We start from the raw sequence: 26,772 nt of genomic DNA, 5'->3' as shown, positions 1-26,772 counted from the left end.
TAGTGGGGAGCAGTAGGCTCTGAGGGCCGCAGTCTCCTTGGGGAAATGAGACAAGGTGAGAACGAAAGGCCTGATGGGGAACTTTCAGGACAGGGGCCCTGTCATCTCTGTAACCCAGGGACTCCGCACAGTGTCTGATAAAGGCCGATGCCCGGTACATGCTGATTGGATGGATGGATGGCCAGATTCATGGATCAAAAGCCAGTGGACCACAGTGAGTGTGAACTAGGCTGGTTTCGATATATATATAAATATAATGTAATAACAATGCCACCGCCAGTGTCCCCTTGCTTGCACTTTGATAGTAAATATTACAGATTATTTTCTTATAAATTACCTCAGCAGAAGATGAGGAGGCCATGGCTCATTGAAAGAGACTGAAATCTTCAGAGGGCCAGAGGAGGGTGAGCGGTGGGGTAAGAGGGCCACACTCAACACTGAGGAACTGGTGACTCTGGGGAGTCCTGGTCAGGACTCAGCAGCCCAAGTTCAACTCCCTGCTCCATGACCTCCCAGGCCTTATCTCCTTTGTGTGTGAGATAGGGGTGGTGATGAAAATCCCAGGGGCGGTGGATGCCTGTATCTCTGCCTGTCCCTTGTATTCTGGTAACAGCACCCCAGTTTTCTGGTAAGACCCACCCCTGCCCCCAGTCTTGGTCCCCCACTTCCTGGTTGAAGGAGGGTAGTCCATATCTTTGGTCACAGTAATTGAATACGGATGGACACTTGATAAGTAGCCCAATGATGATAATCAGCTTTGGGACTTTCCTGGATTATTGGAAAAGAGGGGTTTTTTATTTTCTGATTTTTGTTGTTGTTGAGTTTGTAAGGCTGGGAGGATGTAGACCTGGAATGTCTGGGGGTACCTTTGAAGGAACAAGAAATCAACACCAAGGAAAGAGAGCAAGAGACATCCTAAATATTTTCCCCAAAGCATGGGGCAGCAAGTGTGAGAAATGCCCCCTGCCTGGCACAGGTAACACCAAGGAAATGTTTTTGCTTGCAGTGGTTTGAGTTGGGTTTCTGTCACTTGCAACCCAAAGACTACTGACATATAAATCTTCTCCACAGTGATATATGAGAAAGGGCCTTGTCAAAGGTCATATACTATACACAGGTCAGCTATCAGCCAGGCCGTGCGCCTGGGTCTTCAGGTTCAATCTCTGCCTCCAGCAGCCACTGCCCTTGGGATACTGTAGGGAAGAATGTGGCCCCTTGGAGCCCCAGGGCGAGGTGACATAGCTGGGAATGTCAGGAGTCTTGCCCAGCCCAGGGCAGGCACCCTTGTAGCTGCTCTTCTAGCCCTGGTCAGGTAACAGGAAGGAGGGCAAAGCTCCGAAACGAAGGGGAGAGAAACTTAGTGCTTTCCCCTCCCAACTCCAGGGAGATGAATCATCAGAGGAGGCTGGAGGGAGGGAAAGAAAATACTAAGGAAGGAGGAAAAAAAGAACACCCAAGGGCCACCTCTGCTTCCCTGTATTAAGTATCTCTTTCTGGCACTAATAAATATGTCACCTCAGACATTAAACACACCTGCCTAGTGAAGGAATCTTAAGTGGGGGTGGGATGGGGAGAATCAAGGCCTTGATTACATGTCTCTGTCACCATGAGGTCTTCCTGAGAGCAGCCTGACATGTCCTTCCCACCCTGGGCCCCCTCACTCTCTCAGTGTCCCCTCTAAGGCTTTTACTATCTCCTCTCTCTGGAGACACACACTAGGTTGGGTCCTCCCTCCACATGGGGTGCTCCCTCTGGATGGTGCTGGAGTCGTGCTCATTTTGTGGCCACCTCACACCCAGCGCCTGGCGGTTCGCAGACCGAGGGCTTTAGTGACCGCAGGGAGCTCTGCTGAGCAGGGGTGGCCGGCCTAATCTGGGCTGTCACTGGGCAAAGGCCAGTCAGGACTGGCTTCATTCAGCTCTGGTCAGGCCTCCCTGCCCCAGGAAAGCCCCGTCAGGGCCTTGGCGTCAGCTCTGCCTTCTGGGAGCTGTCAGCCTGGGCCTGTCCCAGCGGGAAACCACAGAGGTCACTGGAAACAGTGGCCTGGCTGTGCACACACATGCACACACACGGGCACAAAGCTAATAAGACTCACGCACGCATGTGTTCACGGACGCAGGACCACAAGGGCCCAGAGGATTACGGAAAGGCCGGGGCTGGGCCGCCGTGGTATTCATGCTATAGTCGGGGCCCTTTCAGAAAGGCCTGCAGCTAAGTGAGCAGGCTGCTAAGCTCAGCTGCTGGAAGAGGCAGCTGCCGCTCAGCCAGCAGTCAGAGCAGAGGCAACACACATCCCCCCACAGTAAACGGGGCCACAGACAGGACAGAAATACTTAGAGAAAAAAAATGAGAGTAGAAAATCCCAAACTGCAAAGTCCTCAAAGAAATGCCTAAAGCCCAAGGTGAAGTAGCAGCTGTCTGTCCCAGCAGGGGACAGATCCATTTGTGTACTCTGGGTCCATTCCAGGCTGAGTAGCAGACACTGGGCCCTGAGATAGGGTCTGGGGGAAATTTCTGCCCCAGGCCTGGCCCGTGGACCCTGAGAGTCCCAGCTTGCTTCCCAGTGTTCCCCACCCCTGCTCCTCACCAGCACTCACACACACAGCGGCTCCTCGATGGATCCAGCATGAGGCCAGGCCTGCAGGTGCACAGGTAGCTGCCCCTGGTGTTCACGCACTCCGAGTCCTTGCACAGGCCCAGGGTCAAGCACTCGTTGATATCTGCAGGGTTAAAGGAGATGACCATGTACCCGCCGCCCTGAGGCCTGGTGGAGGGGATGGGCTGGGGCAGAGATCTTCAAACACTTTCTCCAAATTAAAGGACAACAATGAGAGAGCTGCTATTGGTTAAGTTGATCCCACTCTCTGTACCTCAATGTCCTCATCTGTAAAATGGGGATACTAAGAGTAACTACCAGAGAGTCTCGAACAGGAGGACAAGACAAGATAAAAATGGCAGATCTCTTGGTCCTGTGATTGGTAATAATGATCATAATAACATCAAAAGCCAATGTTTACTGAGTGCCTAATGGCATGCTAGGTGCTTTACATGTGATGTTTCATTTAATTTTCACAAACAATTTTATTCAGTAGGTCCACATGACCTCATTTTCTAGGTGGGAAAACTGAGGCTCCAGGGGTGACTTGCTCAAAGTCACTCAGCTAGAAAGTGACACGCTGGGATGCAAACAGGGGGAGTAGATAAGGGGGACAGCTGGGGTTGGAGGGCAGAGAGAGGAATTCCCAGACGCTCCTTATTCAGCTTTCCTTGAGAGAGCCCGAGTCGTCTCTGCAGGACCCCCGGTCTGGGGACATGTGCGCAGCGAGCGGCAGGATGGAGGGGCCCGATAAGGAAGAAGAGGCAGGCACTGGGAGGCTGAGGGTTAGGAGGGCCATTCTCCAGGGCCTTCGAGCACCCAGCCTCAGGCAGGCCTCATCATGCCCTGCCACCAGTGGCTGCTCCAGCTGCTGTTCCACCAAGAGAGCTCCCTCCGGGATCTCAAAAGTGTGTCACACCACAGCTTCTTCCTGCCACGAGGAGGCCCCAACTCTCACACTCCGAGCTCCGAGAAGTCAGGGCCCCTCTTGGTGAGGGTCCCGTTGTGGATCGGGGTGGCAGCAACAATGGCAAGTAGGAAGATCTGTAAGTCTAAGCCAGGTATCCCTTGAAGACTTCCTGGATCCTCCAGTCTGGGAAGGCCCCCAGCATGCGGTCCCATAGCACTCCGTCTTCTCTCTGTCCAGAGCACTGCTATCATTGTGTGAGATTATTTAGGTGTCTGTCTTCATCTGGGGCAGCAGCCATGCCCTACCTGGCCCTGTGTACTAGCACCTGCACAGTGTATGCAGCTCACAGCACCCCCAAATTACTCTGTGGATGTAGAAGAGAAGGATGGATAGAGGGGGGGAGGTGGGCACAAACAGATGCAGAGTTGGGTGGGTCCCTTTGCAGACGTGGACACCATGGCTACAGACACGAGAAGGGGGAGGTTTCAGGGGCAGGGCCCTCTGGGGAGGGTCCTTGGCGTCCTGTATCTTGGGGGCTCAGTGGATAGAAGACAGAGCCCATTTGAGATTCTGGAAACTACTTTAACCTCCAGGCTGGGAAATCTGCCAGGAGGAAAGGCCACCGGAGGCAGTTTAGCTATGAGCAGCTTTACCAAACCCTCCAGGGCAAAACTAGACATCTCTGCATTCCCGCTGTCTGCTAGGCCCTCAGCACATGGCCCCTGAGGCGGCCCTTTTGCTGATCCAAGCACCTTTTCTTATCCACAGGCCAGAAGTCCTCCGTGGGGCCTGGCTCCCCGCAGGCACAGAGCCCAGCCACGCCAGGGCTTCCTCGGAGGCCATCTGGGTCTATCCCTTGTTTCTAACCCAGCTTCACCCCAAGTAGCCACACAGACAGCAGTACATCCAGTTCTCAAAGCTTTCCGAGGCGGAAGCGCCTCAGTTCCTCACTGACTTCCGCAGCCTCAGAAGCCCCTCAGGCTGACAGGCCCCACTCGTATCAACCTCTCACCAGGCCTGCAGCCGGCAGAGGCTCCTCACTCAGAGCCTGAGCCACCGAAGGCAGCTGCTGCCACCTCGGTGAGCCCTCTGAACCCTCAGCCATTCTGGTCTCACCCCCACCCCCACCCCCACTGGGATTCCCTGTAGTGACAAAGCCATAACTGAGCCCCACCTCCCACCCGCTGTCTCAGAGTGCCCCCGGGCCTTGCCCTTTGGGGGCTTTCTCATCCAGAGCACCCTAGTCCTTGGCTGGCCTTACAGAGCCTGTCAGCCAGGCCAGCAAGGCCAGGGTTTGTGCTCTATGGTCCCCTCCCTCTTCCCTCTTCCCCTGTGTCCTCCCCTCTCCTGCTCCTGGCTGTGGGCTGAGGTGGTGGCAGGGGCGGGGGTGGGGGGACAGCTGAAGGTGCTTGGTGGGGAAAGTCCAGAGGTCCGCACTGACTCAGGCTGCCTCGATCTCCCAGCCTAGAGTCAAAAGTCCCCCATTCCAAGGAGGTCAGCCCCCAGGAGGTGAGCAGATGTGCGGGGAACGGGGTGGTACTTCAGACATGGCATCACACATTCCTACAGAGGCACCTGGCCCTGGTCCGGGAGGGGGCGGGTGGAGATGGGGAGGCCGGGAAGGGTTCAGCCACCAGGTCCTTCCTCAGCTCACTGTCACTGTGCCCTGACCTCCTCAGGCTTCCGGAACCAGCAACCCCCGGAGCTCCCCCAAGTTGGGGCATAGAGGGGCCCAGTGGAGACCACGCAGGCAACATCACCGATGATGCGGGGCGGGTGGGGGTGTCCGTCACTTCCCTTCCCCAAGTCCAGCCTTGGCCGAGGTCATCCTTACCTTGGCAGTGAGTGAGGTTTAGTCTCCTGTACCCCTGGGGACACTCCAGCTGGCCATTTTCAATCACTGGGGAGTCTGAGGAGTGAAGATATGGACAGGTCTCAGTGAGAGCCCTCGGGCTCCTCTGTCACCCATGCTGGGAAGTGGGGTGCCGTCTGGATGTCCAGCCCACTCTGCAGCTGTGAGGCCCTTCTCCCCCCATCACCTCGGGCAGCTATGCCCTCTCGGCTGAAATCCTCTCTCTGGCTCCAACCAGGCTACTCAAAGTCCACCTTGCTCCTAATAAAAATGATACTAAGTAACTATATCTTGTATATAATTATAATATTATAAGAGTAGTATATATTTATATATATTGTAGAGTATATTTTATACTGTATCAATGTAATACGATATCAGATAGGATTGAACACATTTTATTACTTTTTAAAAAAATTTTTGTTTTGAAGAAATTATAGATGTGCCGGAAGTTGCAGAAAATAGTACCCGAGTGTCCATCACCCAGTTTCTCTAAATGGTTACTTCTTACGTAACTACAGTTGTTTTATTGGTTTTTAAACATCTGATACAACAATTCACACCCTGGCTAAGGTCAGTCTATTTGGATACTCGGTTTTGATGCTGCCATAGCTGACAGTTTCCTAGATCAAGAGGGAGGAAACTCATCAGTCATTGCGCTTATAAAGGCAGGACATTTATTTTTCATGCACATTCACCAACCATGGGATGCTGTTGAAATCAAGCTAGTAAATTTCCACTTTCCCATGGGGGGCAGCGATTAGTTGTTCTTACCAATTCTAAGCTAGAAAATTCCAGTTTCCAAGTGCACAAATGGAGATGGTTTGCAGCATCTCATAATTAGGAAATAATTCTCAGAATGTCAGTGCTGGTACATCTCCTGCCTTGATTTCACAACAATTCCCTTTACTTTTCAGAGAAATGAAAAACTATTTACATGAAAGAAAACCAGGGAAATATCTCTGTTACTTTGGAGGGACACACTCATATGTCAACCTTGTTGAAAAGCTCTAACAGGTAGCGTACTACTGACAGCCTCCTGTCATCACAGAAAAGGGCAGCAAATGTGGAACACCCATCTCTTCTTTAAAAAAGAATAGCTCCTCTTCAAGTTTGACAATTCCTCTACCAAGAAGGGCATAGCCAGCAATTCTCAGAGCATTCAAGGGGTTTTCTTTTTTTTTTTTTTTTTTTTTTTTTTTCATTTTTCTGAAGCTGGAAACAGGGAGAGACAGTCAGACAGACTCCCGCATGCGCCCGACCGGGATCCACCCGGCACGCCCACCAGGGGCGGTGCTCTGCCCATCCTGGGCGTCGCCATATTGCGACCAGAGCCACTCTAGCGCCTGAGGCAGAGGCCACAGAGCCATCCCCAGCGCCCGGGCCATCTTTGCTCCAATGGAGCCTCGGCTGCGGGAGGGGAAGAGAGAGACAGAGAGGAAAGCGCGGCGGAGGGGTGGAGAAGCAAATGGGCGCTTCTCCTATGTGCCCTGGCCGGGAATCGAACCCGGGTCCTCCGCACTCAAGGGGTTTTCAAAGACACTATTTCAACACAAAGCTCCATAAAGATACTGTCACACTTTTAAAGGTGTCATTTTGTAAAGTTAACTGCATGTGATCTCCTGTTGCAGTTTGTCTTTTTCTTCCATTGGCTTCTTTGCGGCCACAGCTTGCCCACGAGGGCTTCGGCGAGGGAACTGCGCCTCCAGTGCTCTCCAGTGCCACTACCGGTCGTGGCATCGGCGATGAACTTCCAGAGCTGTTTAGTAGCGCTTATTTTATTCCAGAAGTCATTTACCGTTGAGAATACATGCCCTCTGGTTCACCCTTTCTTTGGCTTACAAAAATAGAGTTCTACAAAAATATATTTTATTGTTGAAATACAGTCTTGCAAGTACAAAAAGACGTTAGAAATAGCTATACTTTCATCCAGTACAGCAAAGTTTGTGTCTTGATGTTTCTAAATTTTTTTTAATCAAGACAGCTTTGACTCTGTCATTAGCTGCTATCTCTGGGCGCCTTAGGCACTTAAGGCAAAGTTTATTATTAATAGCACATGTAAAATATAATTCGTGTGGCCTTCGTGATCATTTGGATCCTGGGCTTCACTTTGGGTCACATCTGAGAGGTCATCATTATTTTAACCTTGGACTATGGCTGATTAATGGTAGGAGACAAGTGTTAGCTTTGTTATTTATTTATTTATTTATTTATTTATTTATTTATTTTTAGTGAGAGAGAGAGAGAGAAAGAGGGAGAGATGGACAGACAGGAACAGATAGACAGGGAGAAAGATGAGAAGCATCAATTATTTGTTGTGGCACTTTAGTTGTTCATTGATTACTTTCTCATATGTGCCATAATCAGTGGGCTCCAGCCAAACCAGTGACCTTTTGCTCAAGCCAGCAACCTTGGACTCAATCCAGTGACCTTTGGGCTCAAGCCAGCGACCATGGGGGTTATATCTATGATCTCATGCTCAAGCCAGCAACCCCATGCTCAAGCTCATGAGCCCACATTCAAACTGGCAACCTCAGGGTTTCGAACCTTGGTCCTCAGTGTCCCAGGCCAACACTCTATCCACTGTGCCACCACCTATTCAGGCTAGCTTGCATTTTTAAATGATTACTTGCAATTATGTTATTAGTATGATTTTAAATTCTATTTCTTTGCAGGGATTTTAAAGAGTTGCTTCTCCCCTTGGTGATGGTTGCTTTGGTTAAAACTATACATATACATCACTGAAAAATCCCATAAGCCAGGCATTGTTACACGTTGTATGTTGTGGGACACCCAACAAACACGAGAGGTGCCATCTTTCCTTGGAACCCCACTCTTCCCTGCACTTTGTGTGCCAAACATGACAGGTGACAGTCTGATACATGGATCACATGAGGACATAAATTAGTAAAGCTCAATTTTTTAAGGTTAAAAGGATGAAAATATAAGTTGTAGGATTTGTTCCTGCTGTGGAAGGTCTTGCTCAGGGTTTGTATGCTGTACCTCCATGGGGACTAGGCTCCAGCCTAAAAGCACTTGAGCTGTGTGATTCATAGTGACGGGGAAAGTTAGGTGTCACCACCCCGGCACCCAAGCCAGGCACGCCTCTTGAGTGCTCCCAACACACGCAGGCCTTCCCTTGTCATAGCACTTACCATGACAGGCTGTTTGCTTGCCTATCTCCCCTGATACAGCATAAGCTCCATGAGGGCAAGGACCTCATGGAAGACCACAGGTCTTCTTCATTGTTGCTATGTCTCTAGAGCCAAGCATAGCACTTGGAACAGTGTAGACAGTCAGTCAAAGTGGAATGAATAATAACAGCAAACACTAAAACAAAACTCACTATGGGCCACACCCTATTGTGAAAGCTATACACAGATTAATTTATTTAATCCTCATAGCCCCTTGAAGGTAGTTACTAAGATTATCCCCATTTTACAGGTGAGCAAACTGAGACACAGAAGTGTTTAGGAAACATGCCTAAGGTCTCTCAGCAGGTGGTTGGAGATGAGATTGCGACCCCAGGCATTTGCCTCCAGAGGATAGAGTCTGAACCATTCCTCTCTACTGCCTCCAAATAAATAAATGGTTGAGTTCATAGCGAGCCTTAGGAGATGTCTAAGATGAGAATCCCAGGGTCCTGAGGTCATAGGGAGACACCTGCCCGCAGGAAAAGCATTGCCCTTTCTGGGAACCTTCCCTTTCCCCTGTCCCGCTCAACTTCTCTCCCCTTTTCTTCTTTACAAGAGATTAGGAGAGTGAATGGGAATAAAGAAAAAGACAAGGATACCCAGAGGAGTTCAGACGAACTAATTAGATACTGGGTAAATGCTCCACAATGCACGTAATCAAAGTGCCATGCAGAATCAATAAAGGAAATGGTGACGAACCTGTGCTACCCCTCATGGCCTTGCAGCCGGCTCGGGGATCGAAGAGTAGAGGATTTGTAAGATCTGGAGGGAGAGAGAGTGGCTGCTAAGCTGTAATTTCCACAGGTGCTTCAAGGAGATACTTGGAAGCTCCAAGTGACCTTGCAATTGGGACTCTTAGACTCAAAGAAGCTAAAGCAGCTCCTGAGAGATCAGCTGGGATCAACCCGAACACTACAAAATGCCCATGAATCGCAAACGAGTAAGAAAGCCTGGGCTGTGAGGGTCTGGAACTCAGGTCTCTGGCCACTGACCCGGGCCTTGTCATTTATTGCCGCACCTTGGCTGGGGCAGCTCCGGGAAGGAAGCAGAGGGCCCCTGGCTGCAGCCAGCCCTGCCCTGCTAATTCCCCGCCTCGGCTGCTGGGAATCCCAGGAACGCCTCAACAAGAGCAAACTAATTGCTGGAAACAGTTTTGGCCCTGACCTGATGACAGAGCTCAGGGAAGAGGAGGTGAAGACATCAGTCTGGCCACAGGGCTGTTTACAAGCGATGCCGATCTCAGCCTGTGATGACAGATGGCTGCAGCAGGAAGATGTGGAGGGTCCCCTGCCACACACCCTCTGCCCAGAGAACACACACACTCGCACTGCAGATGAAGCTGATCTCAATGTGCAGGGCACATGGCAGGCTGGAGCTGAACCCCCAATTTGCAAACCTCAGGCAGATGAGCTAGACAGAAACTTCTACTTTCCAGAGAAGGTGAAAGTGTGGGTGCTGGGGCAGCCAGGCTGGTATCTAATTCCTGGCTCCAGTCTGCAGACCTGTGTGACCTGGGACACATTTCTTAAACTCTTTTGGTCTTAATTTTTCTCATCTATAGAAGTGGCGACAGAAATTCAGTTCCTGTGTTGTAAAAATTAACTTGATTGAAACAATCAATGGCAGTCTGAAGCTAGCATGATGCTTGCCACAGCCTCTAGTGCTCCCCAAGTCTTTCTTCCCCCCTTCCTTCCTTCCTTCCTTCCTTCCTTCCTTCCTTCCTTCCTTCCTTCCTTCCCCTTCCTTCCTTCCTTCCTTCCTTCCTTCCTTCCTTCCTGCCTGCCTGCCTTCTTTCCTTCCCTTCCCTTCTCCTTCTTTCTTTCTTTCTTTCTTTCTTTCCTTCCTTCCTTCCTTCCTTCCTTCCTTCCTTCCTTCCTTCCTTCCTTCCTTCCTTCCTTCCTTCCTTCCTTCCTTCCTTCCTCACAATCTCAAGGATAGTAAGCTGGCCTGCTGCCTCTCACTAGCTGTAGAGACTTGGGCAAGTTACTCAACCTCTCTGAGCCTCGGACTTTTTAAATTAGTAAAGTGGGGATGACAATTCCATCCTCGAGTGGTTATTGTGAACACTGAACAAGCATGTAAAACTCTGAGCACAATGCTTGTCACATGTTGGCAATTTTCATCATACTCATTATTCCAGACTTTCCTCCTTGGTGAAGTCCTGATGGATCCTCCCAATAACTGTAGAAATTCCATCCAAAGTGGGCTCTGCCTGCTTCCTCGGGGAGGCATTAGAGCTGACGTGGGCGTCTTAGTCACCACAACGAGGTGGAGAGGGGTCTGTTCAGACCCTGGCTCAGACAGGTGCCACGCAGCCCCCGTCCACTCTCCCTTCCTGGAGCTCTCCCGGCCAGAGATGCCACGTGTCAGGGACACCCACACTTGTGTAAGGAGGGTGCTGACATGAGTCCAGGCATAATTCCCAGGATGCTTTGAGTGAGTTCCTTGGAAGAAGTTCTCAGAACATCCCTAAGCCAAAGAAACACTGTTTTCAGCCCAACAACTAAAATTATGAAAATCCCTTTTTAAGGGCAGGAGACTGGGCATGTTCCCCAGAGTCTCAGAGAAGAGGAACCCCACCCAGCACAGCTGTTTCCCAAGCTGAGGTCGTCTAGTTTAGCAAATGCCGGGGCACAAGAAGTGGCACAGGAGGCAGATTAGAAAGCAGTTAGAAGCAGAGGCCTGGGGTTGTGTAGACCTGGGCTTTCAAGCCCAGTTTCCTTATCTGTAAAATAAAGATAGTTAACACCCAAAACTCTGAGAAATATTGTTAGAATATAACAAAATAAGGAAGCACTTAGCATGGTGCCTGGTGCTTATGAAGTGTTTTGAACAACAACGACAGTGATGATAATGTCACTGCTCCAACCTGGCCTCATATCCAAATCACCCTCATATACGTCCATCCTCCATCAGGGGGTAGCATCACAGACCTGTGCCTGTCACATTCCCTGTGGGCCAGGGCCCCGACAAAACCAAGCCAAATCCAAGCTTTCTTTATACTGCATGTTTCAAATAAATTTTCAGATGTATATATAAATCTCCATTTCCTCAAAAGTTAATTTTCTTCCCCAACTCCTTCTACAAACCTTCTACTACGGCAGGCACACTCCCTGTGGCGGGGAGCTCAGGACTTCTGGGCACAACCCATTATATTGCTGGGCAGTTGCAATTTTATTTTTATTTATTTATTTTTTAGAGAGACTCAGAGAGAGGGACAGATAGGGACAGACAGGAAGGGAGAGAGATGAGAAGCATCAATTCTTTGTTGTGGCACCTTTGTTGTTCATTGATTGCTTTTTCATATGTGCTTTGAGGGGGGAGTAGGGGGTTACAGCAGAGCAAGTGACCCCTTGCTCAATCCAGCAACCTTGGGCCCAAGCCAGCGACCTTAGGCTTCAAGCCATTGACCTTTGGGCTCAAGCCAGAGACCATGGGGTCATGTCTATGATCCCACACTCAAGCCAATGACCCTGCGCTCAAGCTGGTGAGCTCATGCTCAAACCAGATGAGCCCGCACTCAAGCCAGTGACCTCAAGGTTTTGAACCCGGGTCCTCCGCATCCCAGTCTGATGCTCTATCCACTGCACCACTGCCTGGTCAGGCTGGGCAGTCGCAATTTTATAAAAATTCAGTCTCATCATGGCTTCTTCTTTTTATCCTTGTTTTAGGAGTTCCATTCAGCTAGTCTTCAGATGGCTCTCCAGAAGATTGTTCTATAATTTAGTTGTAATTTTGCCGTGGTTATGGGAGGAGGCGAGCGTAGCATTTACCTGTTCTGCCACCTTGACCAGAAGTCACAGTTGCAGTTTTTAATAAGCTGTTCCTTGCAGTCAGTATTGCATTGGGCTCTGTTTACTGGATACTTCTACATATTGGCTTTTGCCCTCCTGAACTGCATGGAACAAGCCTACTCACGTCTTCCTGCAACAATTTGTCAGTACATCTCAGTGAACTCTTATGCCTGGGCTGCGGGTTCCTGCCCTGCCTGTTTATTCATCCTCAATCTACTGGAGAGACATTGTCTTTCATGCACACATAACTCATGAAATACAGTGTTGAGATGCATCCTCCTGCCTGTGAAATTATGGTGTAGGGTCCTGATGTTCGTTGTCTTCAGGCAGACCCAGGCCTCCTCAGAATAATTAGGGAGATCTTGGTCAGCTGAGAATCAGCCACACTGCGGTATTTGAACCTTGGCGCCACTTGTTCTGACTATGTGACCATGGGCAAGTCCCTCAGCCTTCTCTGAACTTCATTCTCCTCATCTGTCAAATGGGAATAAAGCAACCACCTTACTCGCAGGTGGTTGTAACCATTAAATGTGATCATGCCGGTGGTGAGCCTAGCATGGTGTAAAAGTTCAGTAACTGGTAGCCATCCTTGCTTTTAAGAGGCAAAGCTGCAGAATTCTTTGAAGGGGCAGAGCAAGAGTCAGCTCTCCCCAGAGACACAGGGAGAGGCCTGGGATCTGAGGTGAACTCATCTCGTGCCAGGTGGATGGAAAGATGATCTCATGGCAAACAGCTGGAGCCCCTAATGCAGACCTCGAGCTGTGTGCCAGCCCTGCCTGCCCCAGCAAAGGGGCCTGGGGGTTGACACAGCCAGTGCCAAGGCTGATGGAACAGCAGCCAACTTTCCAGGCAACCCAGATGTCTGTCTTTCTCAGACAAAAACTGAAAAATGTGGCTTCAATCAAAGTGGCCTTTGAGTGCTCTCCGACCCTGGCCGGGGGACTTCAGAAGTTCTGAGTGGGACCTTTGGTAAGGCCCACAGTGTCAGGAAGGTCAGCTGCATCTGTCAGTGAAGGAGAAGAGGGAACCACAGGCTCACCTGGGTCGACTGAGCCAGCTCCCTGAGAAAGAGGGCACTGGGGATTTTTCTGGAAGAAAAGGAATTTGTCTATGCCACATAACTGAAACTTCAAGGCTGTCCTTTTTCCATGTCAGAAATAGCAGCATTCTGTAGGGACCTTCTTCAACAGTCCAACACAGAGCCTCACAAGCCGAAGGTGATTTAGGAGAACAAATGAAGTCACATAGCTCCCTGGCTGCTGGCTGTATGACTTCTCTCGCCCCTGATTTCGCTAGACCAGTGGTCCCCAACCTTTTTTGGGCCATGGATCGGTTTAATGTCAGAAAATATTTTCACAGACCGGCCTTTAGGGTGGGATGGATAAATGTATCATGTGATCGAGATAAGCATCAAGAGTGAGTCTTAGATGTAACAGAGGGAATCTGGTCATTTTTTAAAAATAAAACATCGTTCAGACTTAAATATAAATAAAACGGAAATAATGTAAGTTATTTATTCTTTCTCTGTGGACTGGTACCAAATGGCCCACGGACCGGTATCGGTCTGCGGCCTGGGGGTTGGGGACCACTGCGCTAAACCACCTCTCTGGGGATGACAAAGTCCTTCCTTGAGGGGCAAAGTCTTATTTTATCAGAAAAATAAAGGCTCAGAGGGACAAAGCCACCAGGGTTGAGAATGTTCTGGAACCCAGAAGTCTTGCCCCCCATTCCCAATCTCACCCTGTAGCTGGCCTTTCCTCCTCTGACTCTTGCACAGTAGCTGGTTTGTCACGCCTTCTTAAAGAAACATCCCCCAACTGGCCACAGCTAGGTGTGTGGCACCCTGTCAACACAAACAAGGTTCCCATCTCTTGTCCCTTCTCTACATAATGCCCAGCTGCACTTTAATGTCTTTTGAATGTTTATGTTGCCCTGCTTTTTGTTATTATGTTCTTTAGTGTGCTAGAATGCTTGACATTCCAGGGTCTGCACTCTGGTGCCCCTGCTTGCTGAGTGTGCTGAACACAGCAGGGTGGGGGCAGGTGTTGAACACAGCAGTGGGGGGAGGCGTTGGGAGGTGATACCTGGGACAGGGAGGGGAAGAAGGCTCTGCCTTGGGGGTGCTGTACTCCAGGAAACATTGCTCACTCTCTTGGTCTCACCTGACCGTGCAATTTCCTTGGCTTATTAAGCATTTACCTATTTCTTTGACTGGCTTATGCTGATAAATCATTAGATCTCATCCTGAATGTCACCTCCTCTAAGAAGCTTTCCCTGATATACCAGTTTGAGCTAGGATTTCCTACCCACAGGGAATAGATGTGCAGGTTGAGCAGTGCACAAAAGCACCACAGTAAGGGGATCGTTGGCATCCTAGACTTGTGTATTTGTAAAGGCTGTTTTGAGCAAATGGAAGGAGGACCTTTCTCTAATTCACACAAAGGTGCTATAGGACCTGTCATTGTCCCCAGTTTTGCCGTCTGTCTCCACTGCGTTGGGCACTGTCTAGTCATTGCACTAGCTCTTCGATGGCCAGTACCTGTCTATATCCTCCTTCCCCCACTAGACTGTAAGCTTGGAGAGAGGAGATACTGTTTCTACCTAATTCCCAACTGTCTGTTCAGGGCCTCCACACTAGGGGCACCTTAAACTGCTTCATTGATGAAAATAGTTGTTGACTGAATGGAATGTGGGGTATGGAAGTCTTTAGGGTCAGAGGGACCAGAAGGAAGGAAAACAAGGGAAAATGAAAAGTGGCAAAAACATCCCCGGCCTGTAGGGGGAGGTGCTGAGCAGTCTGACACAGTCTTCCAGGTGGGGCAGTGGGTCTGTTCCCTTTTTGGAGAGATACCATCCAATAATAATATTAATATAACAGCTACCATTCATGGACCTAACACTAAGCATAGGCATCATCCCAGTTACTCTCCACTGCAGCCCTACGAAGCTGGCACTACTGTCGTCTGCATTTTGTAGATCAGAGACGGAGCAGAGGGGTCAGTGGGCAGAGCTGGGACTGATACCTGGTATGTGCTGGACATTCAAGTCTGGAAGCTTAAAACAACTTTTTGCTGCTCCACCAAAAATTCTATTACACTGTGACACCATCCACACTTATTTTTAATTAGGAAAATATGGTCACTGCTCCAAAGTCGGGGTCTGAAGTTAAGAACAGCCCTGCCCCTCCCACCTTTGGGCTGCAGTCCAGGCTCCCCACAGAGCCGGCTCACTGGGCCGGGTGCTGACAGGCATAAGGAATACACAGCAGGCCCAGGCCCAGGAGTGAGGCCTGGAGGGGAAGTCAGGCTGAGCGGGCAGGAGCCATACTCAAGGCACAGGCACCTCATCACAGCCTCCCGACTGCAAGATCAATGCCTATGAGAGCAGCGTTCTGCTTACTCCTGAATTCTCGGTGCTTGGCACACACACGAGGCACCCGGTAAGTATTTGCTGAGTGAGTGAATGAATGAATAAATATGAATAAATACATATTAGGTTTTCCCACCACCCAAAAGAGGGCAGGGAACTGCATTTTCCATATCCAAGGCTGAAGACATTCTGGGACAGACACCCAATCCTGATTCAAAAACTGGAGGCAGAAAGCAAAGGGTAAGGAGAAGGCCTGGGGGCCCCTCCAGGGAGAGAATGAGGGAAACACGGAATCACCAAGTCAAGACCCCTGGGTCCCTGGTGCCTGGGCAGGGGGTATATGGAAGGGGGCAGAGAAGTAGAAGAGGGCCAAGCATGGAATGGGGTCCCTAAAATCTGAGCAAGAACAACTGCCAAGAGGGAGGAAGCTCTCCCGGGCAATCAGACGGAGCAGGTAGGCCAGGCTGCACTAGCAGAGGGTCTGAACTGTCTGGGTCATCAGGAGCCTCGGCCACCAGCCAGAAAGAAGCACTCTCAGAGCAGATCTGGAAAGGCTGCCCAGTTTGCCAACCTGGTCTCTGAGACCCTGGTGGGAAATGGGTGGGGGGTAGAGCAGAGGCCACTGGGAGACCTGGGAGAGCTTCCCACTCAACCCTGGATCCTGGCACCCAGCACTCACCTGGTCTGCGCAGGCATGGGGCACACAAGGTCACCCCCCAGAAGGCCCCCACACTGCCACAGCAATCCTCTTGGGTAGTCAGTTCCAGCAGGGGGTTGGCACACTGGAAAAAAGGCCATAGACATGTATCACCACTCCTTTCTTCCCCTGCTGTGCACAGAGGTGTCCCAGGAAAGCCTGAGACAAAAGCTCCTTTCCCCACAAATCTTGCCAGAAGATACTCCCACCCAAGGGAGGGTGGGAGAGTCAGCTGATGTCCCGGAAGGAAGCAGAGAAACCAGTCCACTCAGCCAGACCTTAAACTTAAGGGGTGGGGACACAGCCCGGGCGAGATAAGATCTTCTCTGTGCAGACTGGCAAACTGCCTCCTTCCATGTCCCAGCCCACAGATGGGGGTCCCAAAGGGTGGGCTTTCCTCTGTCAAACTCCAGGGTCATCCAGAGTGCCTGTGGGCATGGCCGAGGCCCAGGGATACCACCAGCTAGGAGTCCAGGATGGACTCAGCGACCCGATCCCTTGGCTACTACTCCTCACCTTCTCCAGTTCCCTAACCTCGAGAGGGATTTAAGGAAAGTGCAACCCCGAGGAAAACCATCCTGGTTTTGGTTTCACCCTCGTCTTAGGTGGCTGGACTCAGAAAAGCTCACCTGATTTTCCATCACTGACTGTGGACGCTTCTGGAGAGGGAGGGGAAAGTGCCTTTCATTGCACGTTCAAGGTTTTGGGATTTAACCTGCATTTGCTAAATTCACATCTGTGTCCCTAATTTCAGCTGAATTCCAAACTCTTTCTCGCTAGCTCTTATAGCCCCATTGTCCCTGTACCAGAGGGTCCTAGACTCATCTCCAGGAGAGCCCAAGGTTTCCTGGGGCCGGAGGACACGGGTGCCCCTCCAGGAGGAGTCTCCCGGGCCCTCTTCTGTGTGCATTGACGGGTACCTGGTGGAGCCCGGAAGGAGGCCCCGCCTCTCTGCACTCAGGCACTTTTATGCTTGAGTTTTCCCATCTGAGGAATGGAAGTCCCTGCGGCCACTCACAATTCACAAGAACAAGGAGAGAGAGAAGGAGGAGGGGCAGAGTGGGTGACGCTCGCTCTCTGGATGCTTCCAGGGCTGAGGCAGGAGCTGCTTTCTCACCTGGCCATTCACAGCGCTCAGGTAACACCGGCCCAGCAGCCCCTGAAGCCTGGGTGCCGCCGGGGGCAGTGGCCGAGGGGCCTGTCCGGACCGCGCGGGGATGCTGTTGCCGTTCCAGTGGCTGTGCCCGGGGCGGGCCGGAAGCCGGGGCGAGGCTCTGGTCTCCACGCTGTTCTCCTCCGGGGCCTCCTCGGCCTCCCCCCGCACTCGAGCCACCTGGTGGACCTGCACGGAGGCCTCGGGCGGGTGGTGAACGTGCACCTTCACCAAGGAGGGGTTCACAGAGGCTGGGCACAGGGGCTGGGGTCAGAGTTGGAGAAACGGGGCCCCACCCTCTGAAGAGTGCCCGCCAGCCCTGGGCCAGGGGAGCCCCTGGGTGTGTGTCACCTCCAAATTCTCCCGCATTTTTTCCCTCTCTACTCAAACCCCAGCACAAGTCCCCAGCGAGGACAGGATGACACACAAATCCTCCACTCTGCCTCTCAATGAAGGACCTTCGTTAGCAACTTCTGAACTACCTTCCTGATTGCCCCTTCTCCACGATCCTGTAGGATCCCTGGGCTCCAGCGCAGCTGAGCCTGCGTGGTCCCGCCTCCATGCCCTCACTCACACCGGTCTCTCCCTGGGGAACCCCTCCTACTCCTCCGCTTAACCAGAGGCCACCCATTGTTTAAGGTCCAACAGAAGTCCACCTCCTCCAAGCAGTCTTGCCTGATCACTCTGGGCTTAGGGGCTTCTCCATCCCCTGACCTCCTCTACTTTTGTGCTTTTACTTGGCACCTAATAACGGAAGGCAGGGGAAATGAAGTGCTTTATAATGTTATTCTCTTTCCTGTTCAGCCTGCCTCCATTACCCAGGTCCATGGGTTCCTCAAAGGCAGGACCCAGTCCTTATACTCTCTGTCTCATGCATAGCACCCAGTAGGGGGTAAGGGCAAGTATACTGCTGAGTTCGGATGGAAGGGCAAGGAGCAGTTTAGGGGCTAAAGGGCTAAAGCTGAGAACTGAGGGCTGAGGAGGAGGAGGGAGGTTTGCCTGAAAAGAAAGGCCTGGGGCCAGCTTGCTGTCCCCTCCTCCACCATGCTGGCACCCACCCTACGGGGTGGCCCCCACTCTATGGGGTCACCTAGTGCACCCCTCCCCCCAGCCCCCAGCCCCAGCCCTGTGCTCACCCAGCTGGTTGGAGAGCGGCAATGTGAAGGTGGACCGCCTCAGCGGGCCCTCCAGCAGGGCCCTGTGGTGGGATCCCCTTCCTGCGAGCTCTCTGTCCAGCTGTGGGACAGGCAAGTGACAGAACTTCCCGGTGGAGTTGGTGGGGCACCAGCACTCATCCCTGCCGATGCATCGGCCTCCATTCAGGCAGGGGATCTGGCAGAAATCTACAACATTGACCTCAAGGTGACTGGGGGTGGAAGAACATAGCAGCGCCCACCATGTCGCTTGTGGGTGACAACACAGAAGCAGGGGAGCAGAACTCCGAATCTGCGTGGCTAGGTGAGCCCAGCATTGCCTGAAATGCAGGGACTTTCCAGGAGGCCTGGAGTGAAGAGGGGTTGATAATAACCCATATTCTTGCTGTTTTAAAGAGCCCTTTCAAGCCTTTCCTCAACCCCACAATAACCTGGGAGACAGGGCCAGCCGGGAACTGTCGTCTGAGGGCAGAAGGGACTCACAGATGCGGAAGCCAGACTTGGGGTCATGCCCGTGACCACCCTGGCTGTACAGGGTGGTGGTGTCGCCACGCTCACAGCTGTTGGCACAGTGCCCATGGGCACAGGTCTGCTTGCAGATGGTCGGAGTGAAGATGATCTTGATCTTCTTGATTTTTTCCGTGAGGTTCAGTCCTGCAGAGAGAGGGCTTGGGTCCAGGGGGCAGGGCTAAGAGGCACAGCTGTGGCCTCTGGAGGCTGCTTAGGAAGGCTCACGGGACCAGGGGTGAATCCATTCCAAGGGCGTTTGCTAAGTACCGACTGGACACAAGGCCCCATAGCTGGGGCAGGGTAACCCCTTTGAGGAGTTCACAGAGCATCCTTTATCGAGGGACATCAGTGTGCAGCCAACTAAGCTCATGCTTAACACACATGAAATCTCAACCCTTTTAACTGAGTATTATTTTACTTTTTTTAAGATTATATTTATTTATTTTAGAGAGAGAGAGAAAGTGGGGTGGAGAAGGAAACATCAACTCCCATATGTGCCTTGAGCAGGCAAGCCCAGGGTTTCAAACTGGCGATTTCAGCATTCCAGGTTGATGCTTTTATCCACTGCACCATCACAGGTCAGGCTGAGTATTATTTTAGGTTGAACCATTAGAAGTTGACATTTTTGTAGGTTAGAACAGTGGATTGTTGGCAACCAACCTACATCCAACCTAATATTTCCATTTTACAGCTAAGGAAACGGGCTCAGAGAAAGTTGGGTTGCACACAGTGCGGCTGGGCTTTGAACTGAAGGGCAGATAGAATGCAGCTCAGACCTGCCGAAGTGGAGAGCTTTCTAAGAGGTGGAGAGAGAGGGAGCCTGAAAGAACCAGAGACAGCTGGGGGAGGGGTGCTGGTTACCAGAACAAGGATCAGTACTCTTGTTGGTTGGTGGTGGGAAATCGCTGAAAAATCTCAGTATGAGATCAAAGCGGCAATGTGGGGGGCATGGGCTGAATGCCCCCCAGCTGAGTGTGCAGGTGGAGGAGGGGAGGCAGGGTGGCCCAGTGGGGAAGTCAGTGCAGCAGTGCAAACTGAGGACGCTTCACTTAAGAGTGGTTGTGGGAAGCTCAGATAGGGAAGCTGGAAGGCAGAGGGTTGAGGAGAGAAAGTGCAAATAGTCCATGTGGACCACCCGTCCAAGAAGCTTGACTGTGATAGGAGAAAAGAGAGAGAGAGCCAGCCAGAGGAAAGTGGAGAAATAACTCTGTGTGTGAGAGACAGAGAGAGCTGTAAGCCAGTATATACGCAGCCAGGAGAGGGTGGGACAGGGACAGGGTGAACCGGGAGGTCAGAGGGAGCCAGGGGAGGACAGCGTGCCTGGGCTTTCCAGAGGGATCGAGAAAGGAAGTGTGTCTGCCTTAGACAAGAAGAAGGACACCGCCTCTTCAAATGACGAGAAAGGAGGTCATCAACCATAAAAATGAATGAAGTGCTGACACACGCTACCACATGCATAAACCTCAAAGACATTACAGGAACTGAAAGAGCCAAACACAAAGGCCACACACTGTATGATTCCATTTATATGAAACGGCCGGGATATGCAAGTGTAGAGAGGCAGAAAGTCCATCGGTGGGTCAGAGGCCGGGGGAGGGGAAATAGGCAATGATGGCTTAGTGGTTATGAAGTTTTTTTTTGTTTTTTTTTCTGAGTGATGACAATGTTTTGGAATGAGATAATAGTGGCAGTTGCATCAAACTGTGAATATATGGAAAACCACTGATGGTTTAAAAAGTAATGCTATGTTATGTGAATTTCACCTCAATGTTTACAATGGAAAAGAGAGAAAGGAGATCAGCTTGGGCAGGGATTGAGATAAGGGGGCAGTGTGTGTTGTGGGGGGGGCAGGTGGACAGGGAGGGAGGAGCTCTCCAGGAGGTGGTGGGCATGTCCATGTGCCAAAGGGATGGGACCTGGAGGAGTGGGACAGTTGGAGTAGCTGCTCTGAGAACGGAGAGTATGTCCAGGCAGACGGGGAAGTATTGCTGGGCAACGACCAAGCTGTGAATCCACGGGGTCCCCCGGTTCTCTCCTCTGGGAAGCAGAGGCCCAGTCAAAGGTGCTAAGGAAGCGACTGGTCGGATTGGTTCAGGAAGCTTGGGGTTTGCAGGAAGGGTGAGTTGGGAGGACTGGGGCCGGGGAGCTGAGGTTCATAGCTGGACATAAGGAACTTAAGGCAGGATAGGAGTCAGATGGGGCAGAAATGGAGCAATCAAAGTCCAAGGGTCTCAAAGAGGCAAAGTCCCAATCAGCTAGTTTGTGACCCCTGGGGCCTGGCACAGAGCAGGCATTGGACAACTGTTTGTTGATTGGCTGAAAGCATGAAGACCAGGTGACAACTCAGCCCTTCAGTGAGAGTGAAGGAGAGAAACAACGTGGGGAGAAGAAAATCAGAGATTTAGATGCCCTGCTCTTCTAGGTCCCCGAGACAGGGCATCCTTACCCCAAGGGGATGACTGGAGGTCCAGATATGCTGCCTGCTGGGCACCATCCCTTCTCGCAAGGCCTGGCCCTACGGGCAGGGCATTAGAAGTCAGCTGGCCATTGGCTGTGGTGGCCGGGTAAAGTCGGACAGTCCTGGACAGCCCCACACGCTGCTGGGAGGAGCGGGTCTGGCTGAGCTCACTCAGGGTCCTGTGGAAACAGCCGTGACATGCGGGTTTGCATCCAAGGGCAGCGTCTCTGTGCAATCCCTGTTCAGGACGCTCATCCCCTGCCTGCACCAGGACAGCGCTCTCTATTTGGCTGCTTTCTTACCAATTCCAAGAAAACAAAGGTACCTTGAAGCAGGGGACTGAGCCAAGAACAGCGAGCTAGTTCAGTGGGAGTCCCAGTTATATGGAATAGCCAGGCTTTGGCTGGGTATTCTGGGCAAGTCACTGAGCTTCTCTGGACCTCAGGACCCTTGGCTGTAAAATGAAGGTATTAGACTAGTCCCGTGGAGCTCTAACATCCTGAGTCTTTGAGACTCTTATGGAGCAGCCCCTGGCCCAGACCGAGTCCTGTGCCTACCCTCTGCCATGCCTTAATGCAACCCTTCAAACACATTGCCCGTGGCATAGGTGCCCAACATACACACGTGCACAGACTGATTCAAGGGGTAGAGTCTAGAATATTTCTTTCATTTATTTTCATAAAAAATATATAACAATAATATTCAAGGAGAAAAAAAATGAATTCATCATCCCCCACACCAATAGAACAAATCATTTTTCATATTTCTTTTCAACCTTTGTTGAAGTATATGCTGTTAAACTATTGTCCACATCTGTAGATATATTTGAATTCTGATTTTTCACTTAACATTAGATCACCCCTTATACAATTGCATGATTTCCATATTTATTATCTTAATTGCTACATAACAGTCTATCTTAAGATGAATCGCAATTTATTTACACATTCTCAATATTTAGATTATTTTTAATTTTTAACTGTGAACATTTTCACTCATGGCTTTTTTCTTCTGTGTAAATATTCCTTGCATATAGGGGGACTCATTATACTATCCTATTTTATTCTCTGTGTTTGAAAAATTCTAATAAACATTTTGAAAAGGATTATTATTTTAGGATTAATTGCCTGGACTAGAATGACCATATCAAAAGTTTATAAACATTTATAGCTCTAGGTCCGTGATGGCGAACCTTTTTATAAAAACTGCCCACTTTTGCAGTGCTGGTCAACCCACTAGTGGGTGGGAGGGACCAGGTTGACCAGCACTGCAAAAGTGGGCGGTTTTTATAAAAAGGTTCGCCATCAAGGCTCTAGGTAGACAATTGCATATTTAGTATAAATGTGTCCCTGGACAGTTGGCTCAGTGTTAGAGCATTGGCCCAACGTGTGGAAGCCCCAGGTTTTATTCCCAGCCAGGGCACACAGGAGAAGCGTCCATCTGCTTCTCCACCCTTTCCCCTCTCCTTCCTCTCTGTCTCTCTCTTCCCCTCCCGCAGCCAAGGCTCCATTGGAGCAAAGTTGGCCCAGGCGCTGAGGATGGCTCCATGGCCTTCGCCTCGGGTGCTAGAATGGCTCCTCTTGCAACAGAGCAACGCCCCAGATGAGCAGAGCATCGTTCCCTGGTGGGTATGCCGGGTGGATCCCGGTCAGGCACATGTGAGAGTCTGCCTCCCTGCTTCTCACCTCAGAAAAATACAAAAAAAAAGTACAAATGTGCCCCTTAGAGTGCAACCTCGCCAGTATAGCATATTACTAATTTTTATACTTTTCTAATTAAAGAAGCATAAAATGAAACTTCAATGTTGCTGTTATCTTTTTTTCCCATCACTTCTGAGGTTGAAATTTTTTTCATACACCTATTTACCACTTGTGAAAAGTTTCTGCTCTTGTTCTTTGATATCTAAACTATTCAAGTTACTTGTCTCATAAATTTGAACAAGTTCCTCATGTGTTTATTATAAGGCAGGTCATTCTACAAGGCAGCCTCCACTGTAAATATCTGCAGCTGTCACAGTGTACGTGAACCACTGCCTACCTGATGGTGTCCAGACTGTGGTGGGTATGAGCACGCTGTAGACACATAGACACTGAAGCTGACACAGTAACACTTGCTCAAGACTGTTCAACAGGTAAATCAAACCCTGGAATTCCAACTCAGGGCAGTCCAACTCCTGTGCCACCCAACAAACCAGCCCAGACCATGATGAAGGCTTAGCTGAGAAGCATCACTGAGGTCGGGGGGGTTCTCCTTCCCCCAGTAGGCCCCACCCCTCGCCTTTCCATTTGGAGTCCTTGCCCAAGTGGGATAAGGTCCTGAGACTCTCCCATCACCATTCCTACTCCAGTTCTGTTGGCCTTGGGTGCCCAGGCCCTCTTATTCTTTCCTGGAAGAAACCAGATCAGGAGAGATGTCAGAGCCCAGCACCCTGAACCTCTTCCCAGCCCTGTTGGCCCAGGACTGGGCTGCTGGGAGCTTCAATGTTGTTCTTCCTCCCAGTGTCACCAGCAGCAAATCCTCCTCCTGGTAGGCCCCTCTTCCTCACTTGCTTCCTGAGTTTGGGAGCTGGAGTGCGGGAGAGGTCCTGTTAGCCTCCTAGAAGCCCTGGAAGCAATACTGAACCAGAATAGGGAGCCCAGACCTCAGGCACCTGCTTCTCATTCGCAGGAGAAGGCCAGCACAACCAGTTGCAGTAGGAAACACAGGCCTTTCGACAGCTTCCAAGAGAGTGCCTGAGCTGGTGGGTCAGTGGGAGTCCTCTCCTGGTGGCACCAGGCTGGCGCCATGGCTCAGCCTAGAGTCAGCACCCTAGAGACGTGAGTAGCTCATATTCTGCCCAGAACACCTGGCACTTCGTTAAACTTGACCCTGACAAAGAGTTCTCCAACCTGGTCAGGTGGTTTGTTGTCATTGTTGTTCTTATTGTTGCTGTCACTTGTTTCTCTCTTTAGAGATTCTTGAGTTCAAATCTCTTCAGGGCCACCTGAGGACCACTGGGAGAGCCACCAGCTTGCCTGGAACGTACATCCCCACAACGATGCCACTCAGTTAAATGTGTTGTGCCTATACTCTGCCCAACACACTCAGGTTTTTTAAACAGTGATGGGAAAACAACGGGTGCCCTCCACCCCACCCACCTTCACCCTTGCCTGGCAACTCCACCCAGTCTCATTTACATATGGGCTTCCGTACATTGTTTTGTTTAATAAGCATTCTGCTGCCAAAAAAGCACTTAAAAACAGCGTTACAAGGTGAATAAAACAGTTATAGCGAACATTCATTGAACGCTGAGCCAGGTGCTTAAATGTATCATCTTATTCACGTTATTTTGCTGAATGAAAAAAGTAAGCTGCAGAATAATGTGGGTGGTATGATTCTAGTTTTGTGCTTTAAGAAAAAGCTTCTTCCCCCACCCCCATAAATATTTATACAGGCCTAGGAAAGGTCTGGAAGGATCTGTAAACAGTGGCTGCCTGTGGAGAAGGAAAGTGCCTGCATGTGTGTAACTACTGTTTGAAATTTTATATGTTCCTATATTTGTGGGGAGGGGTAGTAAAATTTTTCACAGAAAACATGCATTATTTTGTAATAAAAATAAATTTCTATTTTCCCCAGCAACTCCATTTTCTAGATAAGGAAACTGAAGCTCAGAAAAGCGCAGTAAACGTGTGTAGATAACCTGGATCCAAGGTGGGCTCTGATGGACAGCAGAGGTCTGGGAATTCAGGTGTAGGAAAGACTATGAACAGCCCATTTAAGAGATGGGTAGAATTTTTATAGCCTAAAACGAGGAGGAAGACATTCCAGATAAGAAAAATAACATTAGAAACTGCATGGGCCCTGGCCGGTTGGCTCAGCGGTAGAGCGTCGGCCTGGTGTGCGGGGGACCCGGGTTCGATTCCTGGCCAGGGCACATAGGAGAAGCGCCCATTTACTTCTCCACCCCCATCCCCTCCTTCCTCTCTGTCTCTCTCTTCCCCTCCCGCAGCCAAGGCTCCATTGGAGCAAAGATGGCCCGGGCGCTGAGGATGGCTCCTTGGCCTCTGCCCCAGGCGCTAGAGTGGCTCTGGTCGCCACAGAGCGACGCCCCGGAGGGGCAGAGCATCGCCCCCTGGTGGGCAGAGCATCGCCCCTGGTGGGCGTGCCGGGTGGATCCCGGTCGGGTGCATGCGGGAGTCTGTCTGACTCTCTCTCCCTGTTTCCAGCTTCAGAAAAATACAAAAAAAGAAAAAAAAGAAAAAAAGAAACTGCATGGAGGTGGGAAGCATGGACCATATTTAAGGAAGGACAATGAGCACAATTAGATAAAGCACAGAACTGAGGAGAGGAGAGAAGGGGGATAACATCCACTCAGTGCCAATCAGGTCATGGGTCTCGTGCTGTGTGTTTTACATAATGTACCATCTACTTGTCCAAACACCCTTATGATCAAAAACTTCCGTTTGGCCAAAACCACTTTAAACAAAGTAAAAAGTCAAATAACAAAATGAGAAAAACTGTGCAACTCGTGTCATAGAGAAAACACCAATTTCCATAATATATAAAGAGCTCTTAGAAAGAAAAAAGACAGATCAATATAGCCTTAAAGGAAAAATCAGCAAAGGAATATGAACAGTTCATAGAAAAAAAAAATGTTTCTTAAACTCATGAAAATATGCTCAGTCTTTCTCATTCTAAGAGATGTGTAAATGAAAACTACTCTGAGATAGCGTTCTGTAATCATCAGACTAGCAAAAATCTAAAAGTTTAATAAGTGCTTATTATTATTGATGATCTCTATTATATATAATAAATGATAATATATAATAATATGATATATGACATACTATAGTATATTATTATTATACAGTATTATATAATAGATGATATTATTATTATTATTATTATTAATGAGATTGTGCCCAGTCACTCTTAGATATTGTTGCTCAGAATATAAATTAATTCAGCCCTTATGGACAGAAATTTGGCAATGTTTGCCCACATCACAATGCATCTATGCTCTCTGCCCCTCCAGTTCTCTGCCCCTCTGAGACTGCAGCCAATACACCTGCTGTCGTGGGTGCTGCGGCCACCCAGCCCAGGTCC

At 50.2% G+C, this 26,772-nt stretch overlaps 1 protein-coding gene across 1 annotated transcript in view; it reads right to left on the bottom strand.

The window, feature by feature from the left end:
* The window catches only part of LTBP2 (latent transforming growth factor beta binding protein 2), a 100,938-nt gene that overhangs the window by 32,665 nt on the left and 41,501 nt on the right, over positions 1-26,772 (bottom strand). Inside the window, exons 4-10 of the mRNA XM_066344034.1 lie at positions 21,676-21,866; positions 19,203-19,373; positions 18,702-18,908; positions 17,530-17,816; positions 16,395-16,497; positions 5,341-5,415; positions 2,598-2,720 (exon numbers count right to left, since the gene is read on the bottom strand). Coding sequence (XP_066200131.1) covers positions 2,598-2,720; positions 5,341-5,415; positions 16,395-16,497; positions 17,530-17,816; positions 18,702-18,908; positions 19,203-19,373; positions 21,676-21,866 — 1,157 coding nt within the window. The remainder of the gene's footprint in view (positions 1-2,597; positions 2,721-5,340; positions 5,416-16,394; positions 16,498-17,529; positions 17,817-18,701; positions 18,909-19,202; positions 19,374-21,675; positions 21,867-26,772) is intronic.

The sequence above is a fragment of the Saccopteryx leptura genome, chromosome 6 (genome assembly GCF_036850995.1).
Source record: "Saccopteryx leptura isolate mSacLep1 chromosome 6, mSacLep1_pri_phased_curated, whole genome shotgun sequence".
Lineage (NCBI taxonomy): Eukaryota > Metazoa > Chordata > Mammalia > Chiroptera > Emballonuridae > Saccopteryx > Saccopteryx leptura.
Note: the sequence above shows the minus strand (reverse complement) of the source record. Positions and strands in the feature narration are given on the sequence as shown.